This window comes from Protomyctophum bolini (assembly GCF_963924005.1).
Source record: "Protomyctophum bolini genome assembly, chromosome: 11".
Classification (NCBI taxonomy): domain Eukaryota; kingdom Metazoa; phylum Chordata; class Actinopteri; order Myctophiformes; family Myctophidae; genus Protomyctophum; species Protomyctophum bolini.
This window is the reverse complement of record NC_137872.1, coordinates 42,734,246-42,759,827: the sequence shown is the minus strand read 5'-3', so window position 1 is coordinate 42,759,827 and position 25,582 is coordinate 42,734,246. Positions and strand designations below refer to the sequence as shown.

The window sequence follows — 25,582 nt, the reverse complement described above, 5'->3', positions numbered from 1 at the left end:
TAAAATGCATCGTGTTAATGAGTGCATGATTTCAAAAGTGGGTTCAGGTTCTATTAAATAAGTATTTATAATTATTTTTTATAATTTTATTTCTAAATTCTTTGGGTGGGGGGTCCAATCTGACCTGACTAGGGGGGATTTCCGCGCCTGGCCAGAACAAACAAACAAAAAAAGTTAATTTAATAAAAACACCAGTTCAGTAAATCATTCATACTGTATCTTTACTAATATGTGACTGATGGCACCACCAATGTGAACATTAACATAATTAAACCGAATTAAAATCAGACCAAGATAAAAGATGAATCCAATTGATCATGGAGTGCTTGATTTCAGAGTCTCTTGAAACGAGAGACTTTTCCATTGGGGGCACTCGCTGTTATTTGTTCAGTCTGTTGCTTGATTGCAGAAAACATTTCAGCTGCTGCTAGTGAGCGAGATACAGACAACAACAATGGCGCTATCGAAAAGTTTGAAGAGAAAAGTTGACAGTGACACACACACACACACTCCCAGACGAGAGGCCCTTCCCTGCCTCTCTCTCCTGCAAGCACGCATGCACGTTGTCATACAGTCAACATTAGCTTTAGCATTAGCATGGTCTGTGTAGCATCAAGCTTTTACAACTGCTATTATTTGTCAACCAAAACGGCCAGAGTTTTGCTTTTGCCCAATGCCCGATTCTGATCTAACACATTGTGGAGCAAATTAATTAATAACGAGCCCAACGGAAGCATTCAGCCTAGCTGACGAGTGCTCACAGCTCAACTCCCCAGCCCAGTGAGCCCACACTGGTACACTAGTAGTAGTCTGCACACCCGCACAGCACAGGCTGACGGGCTCACTGGAGAGAGATAGAGGGGGAGAGAGGCGGGGCACACTGACTGCCTGCATTCACATGCATGCGTCTCTCAACCATTCTGTCAAACTTCACAGTGCGTTAATCGCACGTCAAAAAAATATAGTTTAAAAATAGGATTGTGCGTTAACTAGTTAATAGCGCGTTAACTTTGACAGCCCTACAAAAAATATTTTAAAAAATTAAAAATTAATTAATATTAATTAAGATATTATTTCTGGCGGGCCAATTTAGGCCCGCGGGCTGCCTGTTGCCGACCCCTGCTGTATTGTATGTGTATCCCATCCATGGGGTCCAGGTGTTTATGGGACAGGAGGGTGACAGTGGAGATGAATACATTAAATATGGTTGGGGCTAGGACACACCCTTGCTTGACCCCCACATCCACACTGAAAAATGGGGATTGTTGGCCACCGTTGCTCACACATGCCTTCATACACATGCCTTGTTGTTGCTCACGTCAAGCTCTATCAGGCGGCAGAGGTTTGAGCTGAGAAGCTCTGAGAAGCGTTCACAGCAGGTTGCTGTGAGGTTGGTTCGACTCAACCTGACAACATTAATGGAAAATAAAAAAATATATATATAATTCATTAATTCATTCATTCATTCCTTGTGCTGTGATTTAATAATCATAGTTCTTAACAGTGATGACTAACGCCAGGGCTCCACTGGGCGCGTCTGCGTTGTGTCACCGTCACAGAATGTTCCCTTTTTAATCAATGAAGGGTGGCTCCACTGCCCGCGTTGCGCGTGCGTGCCGCGTGCGTGCGTGCGTCACCATTAAAATTGAACCGGTTCGTTTTTTGCAGACAAAGGCAATAATAAGGCAGACAAAAACAGACAAAACAGTACACAACATCCTATAAACAATCATAGGTAAATGATACATCCATAATCCAATACAATACAATCCATACAATCACAGTATAAGCTACTTTTACAACAACAGTCCAGCACCTCACTCATCCCCAAGCAGAGACGGATTCAGACTCTGAACGAATTGAAAGAATGGACCCCATATCCTCCCGGAAGAACCATTCAAGGAGTGTCTAATCTTCTCCAGTTGTACACAGTACAAGGTGTCCCTAACCCAATGAGTGTGAGAAGGGGAAGTGGGCGATTTCCAGTTGGTCAGAATTAGTCTCCTAGCTAACATCCAGGCCAAAACATCCCTCTCTGGTTTAGAGAGCGACGGTACTGAGGGAAAAACACCAAACAGGGCCCCAAAAAGTGTGGGCTCCACTCTTTGCCCGACTATCTTTGATAAGGAATTAAAGATATCTGTCCAATATTTGTGTAGAGAAGGGCAGAGCCAGAACGTATGGATGAGGTCTGCGGGAGCCTGCCGACATCTATCACACTCAGGAGACACATCATTATATATTCTAGACAACCTGGCCTTGGTGTAGTAGACACGGTGCAGTAATTTACATTGAATAAGAGCATGCCTCGCACAAATAGAGGACCCATGTACCCGAACATTATTGACCACTTGTGGAATGTAACTAATTTACTTAAATACTGTATTTAAGTACAATTATGAGGTATTTGTACTTTACTTGAGTATTTCCAATACATTTACTTTTACTCCACTACATTTATTTGAAAACTTTTGTGACTATAGTTACTTTGTAGATTTTTATTATTATGACAAAACACAAATAAACCACTTCAACCCTATATACATTCCGGCCATTTGAAAATAGCAGTTCTACAAGCTCACACTGCGACGCATTGTGAGCATTGTGATTGTGAACCAGGGACCACCACCTTGACTATAAGGATCAACCTGGGGACCACTGTTGTGTTGTAATGGGATATGGGCTAAGATTAGTGCTTTCGTAGCACTTGTTATGGAATGCATCCCATGTCTTATACTGTTTCTCAAGCGATGGTCCACGGACTTAACTGATATACAGTACTGACAGTACTGATATCTTGGGCGTGCCTTAACCTTTTTTTACTATCTTGAAAAATATTGTAAAATAGTTCAACTAGCAGATCTACATCCATACATTTTGGTTATGTTATGGGCGGGCTGTTTCTCTGTTGGTTTTCTGTTTTTTTCCTTTCCCTATATGGTCTGGCAGGGGCGTGTGACTGGCGACCTGGGCTGTGACGTGTGGTATCTACCTCCTGTGGAACTACACACCTCCTCCTCATCAAGCCCAGCTGTATAAGACCTGGCTCTTCACTCCAGCCCTTGCCGGTTTATTCAGTTACTATCGGTAAAGTCACTGTGCCTCTGAGTTCCAAGTTTTTTCCCTGCAATCATCATTTTTTTTGTGAAATAAATATCTGAGTTTGTGAATCCTGGTCCTGAGTTCTGATTTTGGGTCCTATCTCACTAAACCCTAACAGGTTATTATCGCCTATTTGAACTATTTTAATAATAGTAATAGTAATATATATATATATATATATATATATATATATATATATATATATATAGTAAAAATGGCAAATACGTGCAAGATATAGCACATGATGACATGATTATATGGGCACATTAACATTTCCTAATAATGATGACTCAATCAGGCAAGCTGGTACACTTCACCCTTCTTGAGATTCTAACTGCCTTTTCTCTGGAATTTTTTTTAACTCAGACTTCCCAGTAATTCTGATAACATTGACGCACTTCCACGGAACGTGCACAGACGGATTAGTTCACTGTTCCTTGGAAGAAATTACAAAATCTTCACTTTGCTACATTACTAAATGCATGGTCAGGGACCACATGCAATACCTCCATGGACCACCAGTGGTCCACGGACCACCTGTTGAAAACCCCTGCTATACTGTATATAAGTTTCTGTTCTTTCTGTTCTTTCTCTGTCTGTTCCTTCTGTTCTCAAGATCACAGGCTTCGTTTGACTGACAGCTCACATAGAACATGGAACGATATGTCTCTCTCTCTACGTCGTCCTCAGACGAGCCCTCCATCTGGCCACATGTAAGTTACCATATTTTTTGCAGAATGGTGTATACTGATGCTATAGGCATATAGGCTACTGGTAACATAAATCAAAATGTATCTGTTACTGCTTTTACTATCAATCAGATGCTAGATTAAGTGGAAATTGTTAATGTGAATACAGAGCTTACTTACTTAGCTTATGCACTATGATGACAGTGGACATAATAGATTAATAGCCTACTGCTACTTTTTATGTATAGCCTACTGTAAACTGAAACAGGGCTTCACAGTATTTCAAATTTGTGCTTCTGGGGAGGTCCCTGGAACAACATATTTTCAGCAGATATTTTATTTTATAATTAAATATGCCTGAAAAAGCCTTTTGTTATGATGAAGGCTGCAAATTATATAAATGTTTTCTGGGAAAGCTTTCAAAACGTTCAACAAATTGGACATTTTTTAAATTCAGAGTTTATTTATTAGCATTTTTTTCAGAATGGCAAAAATGATTATATTTTCTTAATACTGAATGGGATCATATCGACGGTTATCGGACATAACAGCAATTAATTACATTGGATATCGATATCGGCCAAAATGTCTCATCGTTACATCCATGTTAAATTTGTTTTTGTTATAGCTTAGGCCTACTGCAGGTGACTTGAATGCTATATATAAGTGTTTTGTTATAGCTTAGGCCTACTGCAGGTGACTTGAATGCTATATATAAGTGTTTTGTTATAGCTTAGGCCTACTGCAGGTGACTTGAATGCTACTGTATACTGTATATCAGTGGTTTTCAACCAGTGGTCCGGGGACCACCATGTGGTTCTTGACAGGGCCGGATTTAGCAAACAGGGGGCTCTAAGCAAAGCATTGTCAGGGGTCCCCCTGCACTGCCACGCCGGGGGGGGGGGGTCCAGAAAAATCTGTAAATTTGCCATGAAAATGCTTCAATCTGGTGCACTTTGAGGGACCGTACCCAAGTTCCCTCAGCCCTATGTTCCCTCAGGCCTATGTTCCCTCAGCCCTATATGTTCCCTCAGCCCTATATGTTCCCTCAGCCCTATGTTCCCTCATTCCAAAACAGACAGGGGTGGGGGGGGGGTGGGGGGGCTGTAAGGCATCGATTATACTATAATGCTACCCATACAGTAGTTCACCCTGCAGCAACAGAACACATTACAGATACCAAGTTACAGCAATGACACTACTGCATGGGGTCTAGTCGATCTACTTTGTTATAGAAAATGCTCCACAACAACACAGTGAAACAGTGAACAGTGAAACATTCCTTAAACAGTACTTAATTATCTGTTTTGAATCTCAGGTATGTTTCCATTGCAGTACACACCTTAATGAACTGACACCAACTATTTAAGCTACGTTGACAAACACAAAACTAGTTTAGCTTGTAGAACATCCTGTCTCCTCATGTCCCCAAGTAACACTGTCCTCTGAAAGGCCATCTGCAATAACCTAATATTAAGTATACTGCGCACCCATTCACCTTTGCAGCTAAGTGTCCCTTTCTCGGACTGCAACTGTAGCCTACTTACTGTATAAGACGGAAGACCCATTTATTGAAATCCCAAACATGGAATATACTTGGACCATGCATTATGCCACATATAATGCCTGTCTGGACGGCCACCTGCCAGTATACAGTGGATAACTTCCCAGTCTTTCTGGGTAAGTTGGGTGACTATATAGCTATTTTTACCCTGAAATCCCAATTTTGGGCCTGTCATTATAGGCTAAGAAGAAAGGACAATTGCTGATCTACAAGGTCACAACATGCCGTAATGTGTTGTGAGCTTGTAGATCGGCTTTTCCCCAAAAATAAGTTTTGATAAATGACTTATTTTAAAATGTGTAGCGCAGTGGAATAGAGTAGACACTATGACACGTCAAGAGTCAATTAGTACAATAGGCTATACATTTGTGTTCTGGTAATATCATTGATCACTTGTTTTGCATGTCCGTGGCAAAAATAAAATATTAATGGAAATGTCCATCACATTCACAAGCTGGCAAAGTGATTTCCCCGGGTGCAGATAGCTGCTGTATTATCATGGTTATTGGTGGTGGTGGCAATATTAATAATTTTAGTCTGAATATATCAAATCCTGTTTTGAGGATCACACAAGAATAGCATCACTTTATGGACAAAATAACACCCAAAAGGGTTCATAATTTCAGTCTGCTTGAGGTGTAATGCAGCTTTAAACAAAATAGCAGACAGTGGCACTGGTACATATCTGAACTCATCTTCTCACAGTGCGTGTCAACCACATAGCCGACATTTCTCAGCTTTGTTATGCGTACACACCCATGGTACTGTGCCAAGAGAACTCACAAATCAAACGCACGTACAGTACACGCAGTCAAGTTGTCTACAGTCTACCGATGTTAACCATCTCAAACCCACACCCTAACCTCCCACGGGGAAGCACACCTAAACCTAACCTAAGAGTCTGTTTAATTATTTAATTATTTAGTTTTATGAAGGTTTACATTTTATACTGTGAATTAATTGCACTAGCAAAGTTCTACCCCATTGGTTCTCTGGGGTCCTAATATAAGGAGTGTTCTACCCCATTGGTTCTCTGGGGTCCTAATATAAGGAGTGCCGTAACAGAGGCTTGTCATGTCAGCTGTCACTAAACTCAATGAAGGCGTGTTTTGGGCTGTAAAACAATCTGCCCATTTTGACCTATTTAGTTTTTCTTGCAAATATTTGATGCTGCTGCTTTAGATTCTACCAGCATATAAACACAGCAGAGGCCCTTCCAGGGACCCCTGGGTGCCTCAGGCACACAGTTTCATTCGACTATGAATGGGCCTTTTGCGCCATGACACAGTAAGTGCCCTCTTGCCCTTATATGCTCCAAGGGCTAACTGAGCTGACAGTCCTGGTCCACCTAAATGCTCCAGGGTATGCCCTATGCCCTATAGGTATACCAGGGTCAACTCACATAAGTTACCCCAACCTAAAAGTCTATGTACGTGACCTGCCTCGTCTAGAGGCGACACCCAGGACTACGTGAGTCATAGCAAGCTCTGCCACGTCCAGATTATAGAATCTTGCAAAAGGTTGACGGATGACCAACTTGCAACCGTACACAAGATATGGTTCAAGAGTTATAAGCCAAAACGTAAAGTGGGCTGTTATAGCGCCACCATGAGGCCGACCGATATAATTATAAGTTCATTCATTTTAGTAATTATTATGAACCTATTATTATGACGAGACGAGACAAGCTGTCAGCCAATTTCATTGGGAAAAAAATGCTGTCTGTATTACACTATACACTATTATACGTATTACACTATTACACTATTATACTTATTACACTATTACATTTATTACACTTATCGGATTGAGGGAACATAGGGCTGAGGGAACATAGGGTCTGTTTTGGAATGGGACAACATAGGGCTGAGGGAACATAGGGTCTGTTTTGGAATGGGACAACATAGGGCTGAGGGAACATAGGGTCTGTTTTGGAATGGGACAACATAGGGCTGAGGGAACTATAGGGCTGAGGGAACATAGGGCTGAGGGAACATAGGGAGGGGTCATGCCTATGTTCCCTCAGCCCTATGTTCCCTCAGCCCTAGTATGTTCTCCCATTTAAAAACAGACCCTATGTTCCCTCAGCCCTATGTTCCCTCAATCCGATAAGTGCAAGTGTAATAAATGTAATAGTGTAATAAGTATATTAGTGTAATAGTGTAATAAGTATAATAGTGTAATAGTGTAATAAGAGTAGTACAGACAGCATTTTTTTTCCAATGAAATTGCTATTAGATGGTACTATTTCCCCCCAAAACAGCTCGTCTCGTCTTTTTTTCTCCTCATCTTTTTTCTCGTCTCGTCTTATTTTCTCGTCTCGTTTCGTCTCGTCTTTTTTCTCTCATCTCGTCTTTTATTTCTCATCGCATTTATTTTCTCGTCTCGTCCTTTTTTCTCGTCTCACCACGCATCAAGGAAGCAGGCACGACTGCAATTCATCTTAAATGAGAATTCCATACTAAAAGGCTTTCTTACCTTTCTTTGTAGTTGTTACGTCCCCACCAAAGAGGTCCAGGTGTTATTTTGTGCAAAAGCTCCTTATTGGCTGTTTCCCCTACCATAAGCCCTAAATGAATTGCATTGAATGGAATGGGAATTGAATGGGGCTATGGGGTGTTGTGCTAATTCGCTTATTTCCATCGCTCAGAATTATAATTTCTTTGTATATATCCTCTCTTCATAATGTAAATAATATCCCAAGCGGCACACTTTACTACTTCTTTCGATGGAAATAAGCAAACTAGCATAACACCCCATAGCCCCATTCAATTCATGCAATGCAATTCATTGAGGGCTTATGGTAGGGAAAATAGCCAATAAGGATTTTTTGCACAAAAAAACACCTGGACCTCTTTGGTGGGGACGTAACAACTACAAAGAAAAGTAAGAAAGATAAGAAAGCATTCCAGCATGGAATTCTCCTTTAATGTATTTTATCGGGTGCACGGTCTGAGAAGAACCTGTTAAACAAGTCAATATCAGCACTCACGGAACTGTCCTTAAAGGAACTTTATTGTTTCGATTTCCCAGAGTATAATTTTTCAGTTCCTTGTATATATATATATTTTTTTTTACCTTCAAAAAGGTAACCTTTGTAAAAAGGCTGAGTCAGACTTGTTGTTCACAGCGCACACCTGACAACATATATGAAATATTCAGACTGTACATGACCAAGACATCTCCCTTCAGGAACGGTATGGGTATTTGTGACATGGGGTACCAGAGCTGAAGAAAACCCATATTACTAAAGTATTACTAAAGGCTTTCCCGGTGTATTGTGCAGGAGGCCATCCAACTGGCTTATGCCAGTACAGGGTTTCAGCCTCCTGAAGGCCTTAAGGACCCAGGATGCTGCCATACCCTGGTTTCAGCCTCCTGAAGGCCTTAAGGACCCAGGATGCTGCCATACCCAGTAGAGCCAGTACAGGGTTTCAGCCTCCTGAAGGCCTTAAGGACCCAGGATGTTGCCATACCCTGCGTAGAGCAGGGTTTCAGCCTCCTGAAGGCCTTAAGGACCCAGGATGCTGCCATACCCTGCGTAGAGCAGGTTACCAGTACAGGGTTTCAGCCTCCTGAAGGCCTTAAGGACCCAGGATGCTGCCATACCCTGCGTAGAGCAGGTTACCAGTATAGGGTTTCAGCCTCCTGAAGGCCTTAAGGACCCAGGATGCTGCCATACCCTGCGTAGAGCAGGTTACCAGTACAGGGTTTCAGCCTCCTGAAGGCCTTAAGGACCCAGGATGCTGCCATACCCTGCGTAGAGCAGGGTATGCTCTGCCCTGGGCCTCTGCTGGTAGAATCTAAAGCAGCAGCATCAAATATTTGCGAGAAAAACAAAATAGGTCAAAATGGGCATATTGTTTTACAGCCCAATAAATCGTCTTCCATTGGCCTTCATTGAGTTGATTGATTGACAGCTGACATGACAAGCCTCTGTTACGGGTCTCAGGGCTGCTGAGTACCTCATTAATAAAACTGAACCTGAATAAACGGGGATAAAGACGGAGCAATGAGTGTTGCTTTTCTTTCCAGAATGTAACTAAGGGGAACCGGAAGCTGCGCTCCTTATATTGGGACCCCAGAGAACCTGGGCTAGAACAAACGTTCCGTCCTCACTGCATGTTACACTTTGCTAGTGCAATTAATTCACAGTATTAATTGTAAACCTTCATAAAACGAAATTATTAAATAATTAAACAGACTCTTAAAACACATTAAGTTGGGTCACACTCTCCTGGTGCCGCCACACCTTTGTTGGTTTACTCAACATTGGGGCTAATATTTGTCAGCCCCAGAGCCTATAGTTCAATCACATTGGAAGTGGCTCGGGAGGCATCCTTTGGTTAGACATAGGCTAAGGTTGGTGTGGGGTGCGTTAAGGGTTAGGTTAGGTTTAGGTGTGCTGTCCCATGGGAGGTTAGGTTAGGGTGAGGGTTTGACATGGTTAACATCGATAGACAACTTGACTGCCTGTGCGTGCGTTTATCTTGATTTGTGAGTTATCTTGGCACAGTACCATGGGTGTGTATGGTGTGCACATAACAATAACCATGCTGCTTCTATGCAACGATTGGTATGTGGTAATGTGGTTGACACGCACTGTAGGAGGAGAAGATGAGTTCAGATATGTAACAGTGCCTGTCTGCTATTTTGTTTAAAGCGGCATTACACCTCAAGCAGACTGTAATTATGAAACCTTTTAATTAATTGTCTGGTTTGGGTGTTATTTTGTTCATAAAGTGCATGCTATTCTTGTGTGATCCGATCCTCAACACAGGATTTGATATATCCAGACTAACATTATTAGTATTGCCTTCACCACCAATAACCATGATAGTACAGGAGCTATCTGCACCCGGGGGCATTATGCCAGCTTGTGCATGTGATCGACATTTGCATTAATGTTTTATTTTTGCCACGGACATGCAAAACAAGTGATCAATGATATTACCAGAACACAAATGTATAGCCTACAGTACTAATAGACTCTTGACGTGTCATATATTGTCTACTCTATTCCACTGCGCTACACATTTTAAAATAAGTCACTTATCAAAACTTATTTTTGGGGAAAAGCTACAACACATTACGTTACGGCATGTTGTGACCTTGTAGATCAGCAATTGTCCTTTCTTCTTAGCCTATAATGACATGCCCAAAATCAGGATGTCTGGGTTAAAGTACTTGGATATATAGTTACCCAACTAACTTACCCAGCAAGACTGGGAAGTTATCCACTGTATACTGGCAGGTGGCCGTCCTGAGACAGGCATTATGTGGCATAATGCATGGTCCAAGTATATTCCATGTTGGGATTTCAATAAATGGGTCTTATACAGTAAGTACAGTTGCAGTCCAAGAAAGGGACCCTTAGCTGCAAAGGTGAATGGTGAATTATTGCAGATGGCCTTTCAGAGGACAGTGTTACTTGGGGACATGAGGAGACAGGAAGTTCTACAGGCTAAACTAGTTTTGTTTGTCAACGTATCTTAAATAGTTGGTGTCAGTTCATTAAGGTGTGTACTCTAGGTTGATGAGACAACAATGCAATGGAAACATACCTGAGATTCAAAACAGATAGGTTGATGAGACAACAATGCAATGGAAACATTCCTGCATTCATTGCTGTAACTTGGTATCTGTAATGTGTTCTGTTGCTGCAGGGTGAACTATTGTATGGGTAGCATTATAGTATAATTGATGCCTTACAGCCATGCCTTACTTTTTTTTTTAATATATTTTTTATCCCATGATTTTGTAACCCACTTTTCACCCCTGTGTCAATCATCTAATGTGATCCTGGGCTCTACACACCCTCCACCAACCTAGTCCCCATATATGGGGGACAAGGGGAGAGCAACGGACTTCAACTCATGCTTCCTTCATGCCTGAGTGTCCAATTTGCTCCTTTACACCTGACAGGGGGGAGTTTCCCTGGTTGGACGTAGCGTGTGGAAATACAAATACATTTATATGTTCTTACTTCTTATGTTAAATTTAGGAATTTAAATGCAAATACATTAGACATAAAAAAAAATAGGCCTACTCATAATATAGACTATAGTAATTAAAGCGGATCATGTTTGCATGTGTGGAATTGTAATTGTAATTGTTTTGGGGGAAAACTTTCACCTGGACAGGACCTTTAATGACAATGTCACACCGCTCCCTATCACTCAGCTGTCCTGGCCAAAGAGCTGGGTCATCAGTTATGATGTCATTCACTGGCACTGCAGGTGCTTCAGAATCAGATAGCTCCTCCTCTGGCTCCTCATCTTCAAATCCATCTTCAATATCATCATTATCACTGTCACTGCTACTGTTACTAGTAATAATATTAACAGCCCTAGTTGCAGCAGCAGCCTCACTGGTACTAGCCGATGATGATGGTGGTGGTACTACTGGGGCCCCAGTAGTACCACCACCATCATCATCATCGTCGTCTTCAACTCTTCATCATCATCATCATCATCATCATCACTGATGCTAGTAGCAGCCCTAGTAGCAGCAAACTCACTTGCAGTCAATCGACTAGTAGTTGCAGCCTCAGAACCAACCTCATTGTTATTGTTAGTGTCTACATTAGCCTCCTGGTGCAACACTTCCTCTTGCTCTCTCTCCTCTAAAATTGGGTTGGGTTCTTCTGCTGGCTTGAAATAACTTGTTGGGTAAAGAAGCCCCGGAGCATTTCAGCTTTTTCTTGTCCTTTTGAGATCCACTGGGGTAAACTCATTTCATGATTGGTGTTGCTCTTAGTTGCACTCTGACTCACTCATTCAACTAAACTAGTACAAACGCAAATGAACAACAAACTGATGCAGCAGAAAATGCAACCAGAGAACAGATGCATGACACTCACTGAACACCTTATTGGTAGAGGAAGCCTATTTGTTGTAATTTCAATTGGTTGGTATTAATACCCAAACAATCATTTTCGACAGGAGAATGATCTGCAATTTACGTCACTGAAAACTTTCATATTAAATTAATTTACTCACCTAGAGTTTAAATCGTTAAATGGAGTATCATGTAAGAACACACTTTTGTTATTGAAGAGCAGGGTAAATATGACGTTTTGCACCAAGGTCCTATTCCTTTAGGCTGTATGATTGACTTTGTTGTTGTTTTGTTTTGCAACATTATTTCCACGTTGAATCGTTCTGACGGCCGGGTTTGAGCAGCAGTATAGGGGGACAAAGACCAACAGGGGAGCCCATGACGGGACGGATGGCCGCGACCCGGCGTCGCTTAACGGGGGAGGATCATGAAGAAGTGACGCCGAGGAAGCGACGCCATGGGCCATGGCCCTGGGGGGGGCCCCCTAACCGACCGCAATAGGCGAAAAATCAACTCTCGGGCCTCTAGCCGTCGGGGCTCTACGCAGCTGCGTAGTTTGCGTAGCGGTAAAAACCGCCCCTGCTTAGGCCTACTGCAGGTGACTTGAATGCTATATATCAGTGTTTTGTTATAGCTTAGGCCTACTGCAGGTGACTTGAATGCTACTGTATACTGTATATCAGTGGTTTTCAACCAGTGGTCCGGGGACCACCATGTGGTTCTTGAAGAGGTTCCTGTTAAGTTAATGTTGTTCCCTGCTTACTACTTCTAGTGAGTGCACTGTGACTTTAAGGGAAGACCGGGGTTTACAAACCGGATGTTGTTATACGTGGAGTCAGTTGTTGTGTTGGGTCTGGCGAGGTGTGAAGTTGTGTTGCAAAACTACAGTTGTTTTATTCGAGTAACAGTTCCAGGTGGTCCCCAGCTAAATGGAGAGTTGGTAACTAAATTGACCCTTGTTTGATCTTTAACACTTGAGCGTGACTTATGTTTTGATCAACGTTTGTTATAATCTCTCCTAACACAGCATGGAATTGTGGACAAAATATTATCCAACGACAAAAAAATATTCTTTCGTTTTGGGTCTGCCACGTTAAATCTTATCAAATGGTGGTCCATGGATTAAATACTGAATAAATAATTGGGCCTTGAAAATGGAAATGGGTTGAAAACCACTGCTATATATGGAGCAATGTTGAGTACAGGGCTACAAAAGTGTGCCTGCATTATTGGTATGCCTGATTGAGGCAGCATTTACTGTATGTGCATGCAGGATGACAGAACACATTGTGGCTCAGGAGGTAGAGCAGGTCGTCCAATGATCCATGGGTCGGCGGTTCGAATCCCGGCACCTCCTGTCTACATGTTGATTTTGTCGAAGTGTCCTTGGGCAAGACACTGAACCCCAAATGCTCCTGATGTGCTGGTTGGTGCCTTGCATGGCTTCCGCCGCAATCGTGTATGAATGTGTATGTGAATGGGTGAACGTAATGCATTGGATAAAGGCACTATATAAATGCACCATTTACATTCGTTTTCCCACAATTTATGCTTTTTTATGGTTTAAAAAAACACGCACTACCCCACCCGTTGACTATCGATTAATCAATTTTCTTTGTTTTTCCATTTATATAAACATGCAACCTTATTATGTTTCAAGGTCCGTATCGGTCACACTCTGAATGAGGCAGAGATCGACCATGTCACCAGAAGAAGACCAACAGTTCAACAATGCCTGAAAAACCACAACATTCCCTATGATTTGGTACGAGCCTTTCACCTGTTTTATTTAGAGATAGAAACACAACATCCCCTTCACTCTGGTAGGAGCCTTTCACCTGTTTTATTTAGAGATAGAAATACTCATCTTAAAATAGTTTCATATAAGTGTTGTGGTCCAAAAATAAACAAGCTGTCTCGGCATTGTCATGGAGGTGTCTCTGTAATTGTTTGCAACAGTCAGTCACTCATATATGATACAGTCTGTTTCTAGAGAAAATGTAACTAATTCAGTAGCAGTAACATTAGCGTTTTATCTCAGTCAGTTGATTCTTAATAATTATCCAATCATATCCATATGAGTGAAATGGCCGGGGTGACATGTTTATTTTTCAAACACAGTTCTTATATGAGGCGATCTAAAATCCCCCCTATTACGATTATAATGCAAATAAAAAGTACACAAACCTGTGGATTTGCGCCCTCTACCGATATTGACGTCAGACTTCGGTGCTCTATACAGGCACAGTATTAGAATAATTTAAAGCTGTTTTCCCTCTCAGGTAACTGAAAGCAAAAGGGTAACAAAGAATAGGACCTGCACACTGTTGAATATGTTGCTCAACATTTTTGACAGTGCTATTCTAACCCTTTTTATTTGTCTTTAATACATTTTTCTTTCACTTTGTCCTACACATCTGCCACCAACTTGTCGAGGTGTGCAGCAGCCTTTTTGAGGGGCGCTATAGCCCCTCCTATAGGGTCTGTGTAAACACAAACATTGAAGACATAAGTGTGTAAACACAAACATTGAAGACATAAGTGTGTAAACACAAACATTGAAGACAAACGTGAGGACGCACATTTTGATTGCCCGGAATGACATTTGTGATTGAAGATAACTGAAAGCAAAATAACCACCGTTACATTCCTCTATAACGCTTTCTTATGGTGATTGTGTTAAAAGGACAAGGTTCCCAACATTGCTGTGATTGGCTCTGGAGGAGGAGAGAGAGCCATGGTGGGACTGCTGGGATCTATCCTTCAACTGGGGGAAGCAGATCTACTGGACTGCATGATGGACCTGAGTGGAGTGTCTGGATCTACCTGGTACATGCACGCACGCATGCACGCACGCACACGACACACACACACACACACACACACACACGGACACACACACACGGACACACACACACACGGACACACAAACACACACACAAGGAAGCATACTAGGGCCTTTACTGTTCCTAATATATGTAAACGACATGACATCAGCTTGTGACTGCAACTTGTTCCTGTTCGCAGACGACTCAGCACTGCTGGTCTCGGACAGGAACAAACTGCAGGTTGAAAAGACTCTCAGCTCTGAACTCGGTAGAATCTGCACCTGGCTCGCTGATAACAAACTATCCTTACACCTGGGAAAAAGTGAATCCATTCTCTTCGGATCAAATAGTAATCTCAGCAAGGCAGATGGCTTCTTGGTTAGAGTGGGTGACAATATTATCACACGAAAAGATGAAATTACCTATCTAGGTTCCATCCTGGAGGCCAATCTTTCCAGTGATAAAATGGCCACCAACGTAATCAAAAAAGTCAATCAAAGAACAAGATTCCTTTACAGGATCTCCTCACTGGTCAGCAAAAACACCTTGAAGACCTTAACAGGAGCCCTCGTACAAGGTTTCTTTGACTATGCATGCACCTCTTGGTACCACAGCACCTCACAGGCCCTTAAAACAAGGCTCCAGACCTCCCAAAACAAACTGGTCAGGCTCCTACTTGGCCTCACCCCCCGAACCCACCTCACCCCTGCCCACTTTGACAGGCTGGGATGGCTTAGGGTTGACGACAGAGTACAGCATCTTGCAATGGGTCTGGTCCACAAGATTCGATACACCACCAAGATACCCATGTACCTGTCTAAATACTTCCTTAATGTAAACGAAGTCCACACCAACAACACCAGAGGGAGTGCAACAAACCATGCACAACCCAGATTCAGCACAAACAAGGGACTAGATTATTTTCGCTCCTATGCCACCAAAATGTGGAACGCCGTCATTAAGACATGTGAATTCCTTGACTCCTTCAAAACCGCTCTCAAAGGGCACCTACGGACGGCTGCAATTCGAAACTGGCCCCTGTAAAATCTGAATCCCCCCCACCCCCCCCCCCCTTTTCCCCTCACTGTATATGTATCTTTTCCCTTTTTGCTTCCTTTATGATGAATTCCTGTTCTGTTCTGTATAGAAGTGTCTATTTGTACATGTCTCTAAATGTCTTGATGAATTGAACAATGTGGACCCTGTTGTAAACAAGTGTTATGCTTAATTGGGTCGTCCACTCACTGTTAACAGTCTCTGTATTGAGTTTGTGCTTGAAATGTACAGTAATTCTACAAACTGTTAATAAATATTTCAATCAATCAATCAATCAATCACACACTGCATGATGTACCTGAGTGGAGTGTCTGGATCTCATCAACAGATGGTGTAATTAAATGTATTTTCTCTCTTCTCCTCATAGGGCCATGGCCTCCTTATACAAAAAGAAGGACTGGTCCAGAAATGTGACGACTGTGATAGAGGCCATCTTTGAAAGGCTGGCTGGTGACCCAGTGTCCTGGAAGGAAGCACGGCAAAAACTGAAAAAATACTACGAAGCTGACCCTGAAAACTACTCTTTGACTCATTTCTGGTCTGCAATGGCGGTCACCATGTGGGTGAAAGAGGTCAGAGAATAAAACTCACACAACTGACAACTTAGTCAGTTGTATTAAATGGAACTACATGAAGCATTGTTGAAACACACACATAGGCCTACTGCAGCATGCGAGTGAGATGTTCCTCCAATAACTGCTCATTTTGTTACTGGAAAAACTGATAAGAATGTTCAATACTCTTGCCTTGTCAATATTAAGTGGAAATAGTGTTTTCACTACCTACCCTTTGGCCAATGGTTTTGAGTTTCATGTCTTTGCCGTTTGGTATAGCTCTCTGCCATATTGCAGAGTTCCGTAAACAAGGACTGCACTGTTCCAGGTATGGATATGTGTCTAAAGATTCTAACAATTGTGTTGTGTCTTCAGATAGATGAAACACCTCTTTCAGATCAGATAGGAGAGCATTCCGAGGACCCCTATCCCATCTTCACTGTGATTGACAAGGGGATGAAACAAAAAGAACCACAAACCAAACTGTCGTTAGAAAGTAAATATCATTATCAGTATCATTATCATCTGTTTGTTTGATTGATTGATTGATTGATTGATTGATTGATTGATTGGTTGATTGATTGATTGATTGATTGATTGATTGATTGAAAGAAAAACTACCGTGGCGTTCAATCATTACTGACAACATAATACAAAACAAATTTTGGAAAATGAACATAAACAGTTATAGTGGAGTGTGGCTGTGCAGTCCTGTCCTTCAGGAGTCAAATCCCATTGAACTGGACTGATACATTCAGAGGGTAACTGAGTTTTTACTGGACTGATACATTCAGAGGGTAACTGAGTTTTTCTTGGCAGACACGTTTGTGGAGATAACCTACCCCGAGGTGGGGTATAGTCAGGCTGGGGTCTTTGTGGGCCTGAAAAGCTTTGGGAGTAAGTTTGACAAAGGGGAAATCACACAGAGCCAGCAAGAGATGGACATGCTCTACATACAAGGTGATGTACTGTTAACACAGACATACTGTACTACTGTTAACACATGAATACTGTACTACTGTTAACACAGACATACTGTATACAGAGATTATAATGTGTTTCATTGGCAGGCTTGTGTGGCAGCGCCCTCGCTGATGGGACAGAAAATAAGAAAGCAATTCTTCAACTTCTATGGGGACTTCTAAAGGGATTATGGCCCTGTATGGAATTACTATTTTATTCATTTTGTCATTGGTATACATTCAAGCATTTCTTTTCTGCACACGTTTTAATGATTTCATTAATGCTATTATTGCTTTTGCATCCGTCTAGTTAATGAGGTCAGTTGCCAGGTGTCTGAGTCTGAGGTGCTCCAGATGCTGGTGGAGATAAATCTTCGGGCCTCAGAAGACCAGGATTATTCCGATCTTATGACCAAAATGAGCACGCTGCTTGAAGGTACACTTTGAATGTAGCAGTCATAGATGTCATAGATGTATTTTCTTAAAGGAGTACTTCTCCCAAGAAAGTATTCCCCCCAAGGATAAATAAAATAATATATGTAGATATTTATAGCATTCCTTTGCGGTCAATGAAGACTTCAAAGATAATATAAGAAACAGTTGATGCAACACAGCGCAGATCCAATTTTAACAACAGTACAAGTTCAATCAACATTTTAAAAACTTGAATGTTTGCGTCATTCGTTTGCGTTCATGAGATGATTTAATAGTATTTTGTTTTAGTTATTGAGTTTAAGTATCTCAGGGTCTTGTTCACGAGTGAGGGGAGGATGGAGGAGATCAGATCGGAACAGCAGGGGCGGTATTGCAGTCGCTGTACCGCACTGTTGTGACGAAAAGAAAGCTGAGCCAGAAGGCAAAGCTCTCTGTCTACTGCTCAATCTTCGTTCCTACTCTCACCTATGGTCATAAAGTGTGGGTCATGACCGAAATAATAAGGTCACGAATGCAAGCAGCCGATATGAGTTTTCTCAGACGAGTGGCTGGCATCTCCCTTAGAGATAGGTGAGAAGTTCAGTCACTTGAGAGAGACTCGGAGTAGAGTGGATGATCTTCGCCTGGAAAGGAGCCAGCTTAGGTGGTTGAGCGTCTCCCTAGGGAGGTCCTTGATGCACGTCCCACTGGGAGGAGACCCCGGGGCAGACCAAGGCACAGTTGGAGGGATTACATCGACTCACTGTCCTTCAAACGCCTCGGGATCGGGAGGAAGTTACTAATGTTGCTCTGGAGAGTGAAGTCTGGAGCTCTCTGGTGGAGCAGTTGCCCCCGCGACACGACTACGGATAATCGGTTGAAGATGGATGGATGGATGGATGGATTTTTGATTGAGCCAAAACACGGGTGTTTACAAGACACTTCTTGTTCTAGTTCTTGCTCAATCTTGATTACATCCAAATATACACCTGCTAGTTTAAAACTTTATTAAGTAAGAAGTAAGTTCCATAGAGTATAGGCCTATATTGAATATTCTGGAAGAACCTGATCTGCCTTAGTCTCAGAGAACCACTAGTGGTAATCCATTAGATTTGACTGAACTCCTGAAAATCTTCCTGTGGTTCTGGTTAAATCGGTTTAATGTGTTTATCCATATATTTTGCCTGCAGGCAAACTGGACAAGATGGGCCAGCCAGTGATTCTGGACGTAAGCGGAAAGGACAAGAGGCATGCAGAAGAGGAGCTCAAGCGGTTCACCTTGTTGGTCTGTGACTGTTTGCCTGACTGGTTCGAGGAAACGGGCGTCTCTGTCCCCCGTGAGTTGTGCAGAATTATCTCAGCATCTAAATATCATTCAGAAAATACACTGTTATTTTGGGCATGTGGCGCAAACTGGAACTGCCTTTTCCCTCAAACCGGAAGAATAAAAATAAAAGCTCTCGTAGCCTGCAGCTTTTATTGAGAGAAATCGGTTTGAGGGAAAAGGAAGTTCGTTCCTGCCTGTCGACTACAAAACAATACTACAACATGACGTAACGATATAATCCGCTATACCGAAATGAAATGATGCCCAGGCTAAGGTGCGCTACAACCTACATCACCAGCATTCACCAAAAAGAAGGGCTGGTGAACACTGTATTGTAGGCTAGTACCAATGTATACAATCTACTTCTAATTACAGTGTGGTTGAAAATAATCGGAGCCACGACACGAAACATATGGCAGTACAATTGGGGAACCACATACGACTTCCTGTTCAAGATTCCAGGTGAGAACAGAGTATGCTTATTTGTCTCCACCAGGCCGAAGGCATGTGGAGAGAGTATGTTTTGCACTCCGTCCGTGTGTACGTCTGTGTGTGTGTGTGTCCGTCGCTGAGGAACATATCCCACCCTTTTCACATTGGCCTGTTATAGCGCCACCAGCAGGTGGATTCTTGCTAAACCCATTTTTGGAACAAAATGCCTCAAATCATCCAATTGCCATCCAAGGCGTAAGAAGAAATGGCACCCTTTTCACATTGGCCTATTATAGTGCAAGTTGTGGCCACAACTTGACCTGCCCTTGACCTGCCCTGATATATATATTAAAGTTTTAAATATATATTATTTTAAATTAATTTGTTTTAAATTAATTTGGGATTAATATAATCACAATACCTGAGATGATTATGTTTTAGGGGGTGGATCATGGCACAGTCCATCGTTAAGTGGTTTATACTGGACAAATACTGAATGGAATGATTGATGACTTTGAGACTTGATGTTGTTTTTTTGTTTGTTTTGATTTTATTCTTTTTACTTAAAAAAAATAAAGGGTGGCGCCTACCCGCAAAGGTAGACTTTGATATCCTGAATACGGAAACGAGGAGCTACGAGGACGCTGGGCTGAAGCTCAACTCTCCCTTCTTCGCCGTCCTCAGAGAAGAGAGACACTTCAACCTCATCATCTCCCTCGACTTCAGCGATGGGGACCCCATGCTGGTATCTTACGTTTCTATATATACTGTGTGTGTGTGTGTGTGTGCGTGCGTGCGTGCGTGCGTGCGTGCATACATATGTGTGTGTTTATAGCAGGTGCAGTTCGACACATAGACTCACTGGCCTTGGAACCTCTCGGAATCCCCCTGGAGGATGTCTCTAATGTTGCTCTGGAGAGGGAAGTCTGCAGCACTCTGGTGGAGTTGTTGCCCCGGCGACCCGACTATACGGATAAGCGGTTGAAGATGGATGGATGGGCTGGAAGGGTTAATTAACGTTCTGATTTTCTTTCTGCTTATTTCTACTGTGAAGACGGTGAAGGATGCTCAGAAAATGGCCAAGGAGATGGATATACCTTTCCCACCTGTTCCTGAATACTCACCAGATATCATGCCAGATTGTATCTATGTGTACCGACCAGAGGATCCAGAAGATAAAACAACGCCAACAGTGATCCACATGCCCCTATTCAACAGACAAAACTGTGACTCGAAAGGTAACGGTTGTATTTGTATATTGCACATGAACGTTATACTTGTAATGTCTGCCCATCCAAATACAGTCAACACAGGGGGTGTTGAGAGACCGTTTTTGATGAAAGCATGCTTTTACTAATTTAAAGTGTTAAAAAGTTATCTTAATGAGGTTCGGGAGACAAGAAACACTTTCCTGGGGTTTTTATGTGCGTAATATATGTGTTTTTAGATATTTGTGTATATTTCAAAGTGTCCATGATGTCATGCTCACTTCCTGGACTACAATTCCCATAATGCTTTGGTGCACTGCTCCTCCTTGTGGATAGGGGAAGGGCTGTCTTACTGAGACAACATGTTGTCCAGGAAGTAAGTGAGCCCAGTGAAACTTTACCTACATAAAAACCCCAGGAAAGTGTTTCTTGTCTCCTAAACATCATTCAAATAAGATCTGGTTGCAAAAGGGGTGAAGTGGCCCTTTAACTAATGCATTCCTTCGAGGAAGTTTATAAATTATGTAACACTAATGGTCATTAAGCTGTCACCATTTCAGTCTTTCAGAGGAAAGCTGTGGACAGTTCAGTAACCTGCCTACACTGGTGGTACACACATTGTATTTCAGTGTGCTAACATGCCACCAGGAGACAGGCTGGTGTTTTTAATAGCTTGGAATCCCCATAGATGATGTCACTGGTAGGCAGGTTTCTGAACTGTCCACAGCTAAGACAGAGAGTGAGTAGACGTAATTGTCTTATTCTGAGCATGAGGAACATTAAGATAATGTCAAAATTTGTTAAAGGTAACGTAACGTAAAATTCCACTTTTTCAATTTCTTTTGTGTTTTTGGGGCTCCCATGTGTGTTTTCTATCCCCACAAATAACCAATTTTGAACAATCATGCTTTCATATCATATGGGTGCTTTAATGGAAATTGCTCTCAGGAACAGCTCAACAAATTTTGTCCTCATTGTGATGTCATCAATGTCACCCTACTTTGTATAATTCCTCCTCTTCTTCAGTCTTCAGTTCCAAATTTGCATTTCCACTATTTACAATGTCCACCATTGTTGATTTTCCAAGCTGGCATGGAATAGAAATAAGCCTGGTTTTATCTAGCATCAGTATTATAATGACTCAAATATTAAATTATCTGCATATCAGCGCCCCCACCACCTCAGGACATTGTGGTGATTGAGTGGTGATTGAGGCTCAAACCATTAGGGGAAAAAATTGTGATTGAGGCTCAAACCATTAGACAATAATGATATTAAATATTTAAAAAACAGTTTTTATTTGCTTTTAAAGTGCTTCTTTCTGGTTTGGTACAGTACATTCATCAGGTATCTCAGATTTAATGGGCCATCATGGAAATATAAATAATAATGCAATATCCTGCATAAGTATCTAATGTAAATGAAAAACAAATAATGAAAAGAAATGTGGAAAAACAATCACTCGTGCATCATCATCTCCTTTCATAACCCATTTTGGGCGGGAACCCCTTTTGGTGCATTATGTTATGCTTTAGCTATTGAAAAATAGCAGATCTACAAGCTCATAGCGCGCCACCGAGTGGAGTCAACTTATTTTTATTTCGACGTCATGCCTAAATGGGATAAAGTATCTATTTACCCCACGAGTGCAAATGGTGAGTGTGGGTGACATTTGTGTATGTTACTGTGTGACCTTTAGAACATTTTTTTATAGTTTTGTTTCTAATTTCTCCTCATCTCTGCATCAGCTAATTATGACAAGATCAGAAAGGAATACACAACCTTCCAAAAAGGAGCGTACGATGCTGCAAAGATCGAGAAGCTGAAGAACTTAGCTGCTGCAAATGTGATCAACGCCGAGACCATCCTGCTGGAGGAGATCCGAGAGGCCTCGAAGAAAAAAAGCTCCTAAAAAAGAAGCACAAGGATAAGGATAAAGATAAGTCTAGGATAAGGAACAACTTTCATCTGAATCTAAATCTGGCAAGGCTGTGTTTATATTAACTTGAAACAACAAAACGAACCGCATCAGCCGCCCCCCGCACTCTGGAACAATCTACCTTTCCCTATACGATCTGCCCAGTCCATTGAAAAAGATCCCTATTGAAAACTCACCTTTTTTTTCCTTGGCTTTTAATTGCACTTGATTGTCTTATAAAACATGAGTTTTATGTTGTCCTAACAATAATACTAACAATATCTGGGATTTATATAGCGCTTTTCTTAACACTCAAAGACGCTTTACAACGTGTGTTGGGGCCAGGGGACAAGAAAAAGGACAACTTTATTAGAATAAAACAATTAAAAGAATAAAACCAATAAAACAGTGCATATTATGATGGTTTTAAAACACATCAGCTTGGGAATGCGGTTGTGAACAGGTGGGTTTTCAGTGAAGATTTGAAGGTAGGAAGTGAGGGGGGGCATCTTGGATGTGTTTGGGGAGAGCGTTCCAGAGGTTAGGGGGCGGGGCGGCCACGGAGAAGGCCCTGTCGCCCCAGGTTTTCCTTTTGATCCTTTGATCCCTGAGTTTTGAACATATTGGAGACGGGCAATGAGGTGAAAGAAGGCGTTTTTTGTGATGTGGTTAATGTGGGGGAGGAAAATGGGCTGGGTCGGATGCGTGGGGAGGGTTTGACATTGATTATTTCTGCAGTTTCTACAGTTTGTTGCATCCAGGTTTTTATTTCCGTGAGGCAGGTGGTGAGGGTGGAGTGCGTGGCTGTGGTGATTACTTGTTTGTGCGCTGATGGGCGATGTTCTGTTTTTTTTTTAACCTGCACTTTGGTCAGCTTCTGTTGTTTTAAATGAAGTTTGATTTGATTAAGATTATGTAAACCATGATTACAGATATGATGATTTGGTGGTTATATAATCCTGTTGCTGAAACACAAACTTAATATGCATATGAATCTATGCATAATCATGTATAGTGTATAGTGATATAAATGTCCTTTATCATTGGTGTTTTCTATAGGATGTGTGGGTATAAATACTGCTCCTGCTGTACAGGTGCAAGATGATTTTTGAATAAAGTCTGAATAGATCATGACATTTTCTTGTGGCTTGTTGAATTTAATGTCACTGACATGTCAACTTCATGTACCATCAGTATGTATCATGGTCAGTATCATGTCAGTGTCATGTCAGTATCATGTGACATGTCAGTATCATGTCAGTATCATGGTCAGTATCATGTCAGTATCATGTGACATGTCAGTATCATGGTCAGTATCATGTCAGTATCATGTCAGTGTAATGTCAGTATCATGTGACATGTCAGTATCATGTCAGTATCATGTGACATGTCAGTATCATGTGACATGTCAGTATCATGGTCAGTATCATGTCAGTATCATGGTTAGTATCATGGTCAGTATCATGTCAGTATCATGTCAGTATCATGTGACATGTCAGTATCATGTCAGTATCATGGTCAGTATCATGTCAGTATCATGTCAGTATCATGTGACATGTCAGTATCATGGTCAGTATCATGTCAGTATCATGTCAGTATCATGGTCAGTATCATGTCAGTGTCGTGTCAGTGTCATGGTCAGTATCATGTTGTTTGTTTAATGGAAGGGAAGAGTCTCATCAGTGTCGCCAGATTCTGTGAGAAAACCGTAGCAACCAGGTCTATGATAAATGTGTAGCCTAATATCTTTGAAACATTTTAGCAACACAAATCTTTTATATTAATTTGGGGGGTAACCAGGGGTCATCAACATGTCCGTACAAGGACAAATGTGTCACTGTATTAATTATTTACAGTGAAAAATGGGTGCAGGAAAAGATCAAAAACAGATGTTAATAAAATACTTATTTAATGCAAAAGCAAAGGAGGGCAGAACTGGGCAAGTAAGGCTTGCTAAAAAAAGATTTTCGCTGTTGAGAGAAAGTGTTTCAAAGTGTCGAAGAAAATGCAATTGAATTAGGCAACACAGATAACATTACAGGCAACAAACAAAACCTTCTTGTGTCTTGCTACAGACACACCTGTTTTTTGTTTGAATGCTACGATATCTATTGTTGTCTGAAGGAATAAGCCAAACAAAAATATAATTATGTTTTCATGCTGTCCACTCTTGTCTTGTTATGTCAGTTGTGTTTAGTGTTCAATGTCCGGTGACTATGGATGGAAATTAGCATGAAAACGATGCGTTTCCTTTCCTAAATAGGTCAATAAACTCACGACACAGAAAAGGGGGTTCATTTTCAGACATATGAGGTTTCGTCTCTGATGGCGACATTGCCAGACACATGAGTGCCACACGTTGCCTGGAAGACAACGAATGAAAACAGATTAAAGAAACAGTTGTTATGAGAACAATGTAAGGTCCTGTTCACATGAATATCATGTTAGTACGCTGCTGCCCTCTCCGTAGCTCACTTTATTCATTATTTACAGTGAAAAATGGGTGCAGGAGAAGATCAAAAACAGATGTTCAGAAAGACTTATTCGATACAAAAGCAAAGGAGGGCAGAACTGGGCAAGTAAGGCTTGCTAAAAATGATTTTCACTGTTGAGAGAAAGTGTTTCAAAGTGTCCAAAAATAACAATAGAATATAGGCAACACAGATAATAACACTATATAGACAAACA

General features: G+C 41.6%; 1 protein-coding gene across 1 annotated transcript; it reads left to right on the top strand.

Moving 5' to 3' along the window:
* Positions 1–8,755: 8,755 nt before the first annotated feature.
* Positions 8,756–22,888, top strand: LOC308323518 (cytosolic phospholipase A2 gamma-like; the record flags this gene model as incomplete). Its single annotated transcript, XM_080775247.1, has 12 exons — positions 8,756–8,905; positions 14,882–15,024; positions 16,447–16,651; positions 17,009–17,129; positions 17,453–17,593; positions 17,704–17,793; positions 17,906–18,031; positions 19,200–19,346; positions 19,712–19,809; positions 20,367–20,513; positions 20,823–21,006; positions 22,725–22,888. The coding sequence occupies 12 exons, from the start codon at positions 8,756–8,758 to the stop codon at positions 22,886–22,888; spliced, it is 1,716 nt and encodes a 571-aa protein (XP_080631373.1).
* Between the last annotated feature and the right edge of the window lie 2,694 nt (positions 22,889–25,582).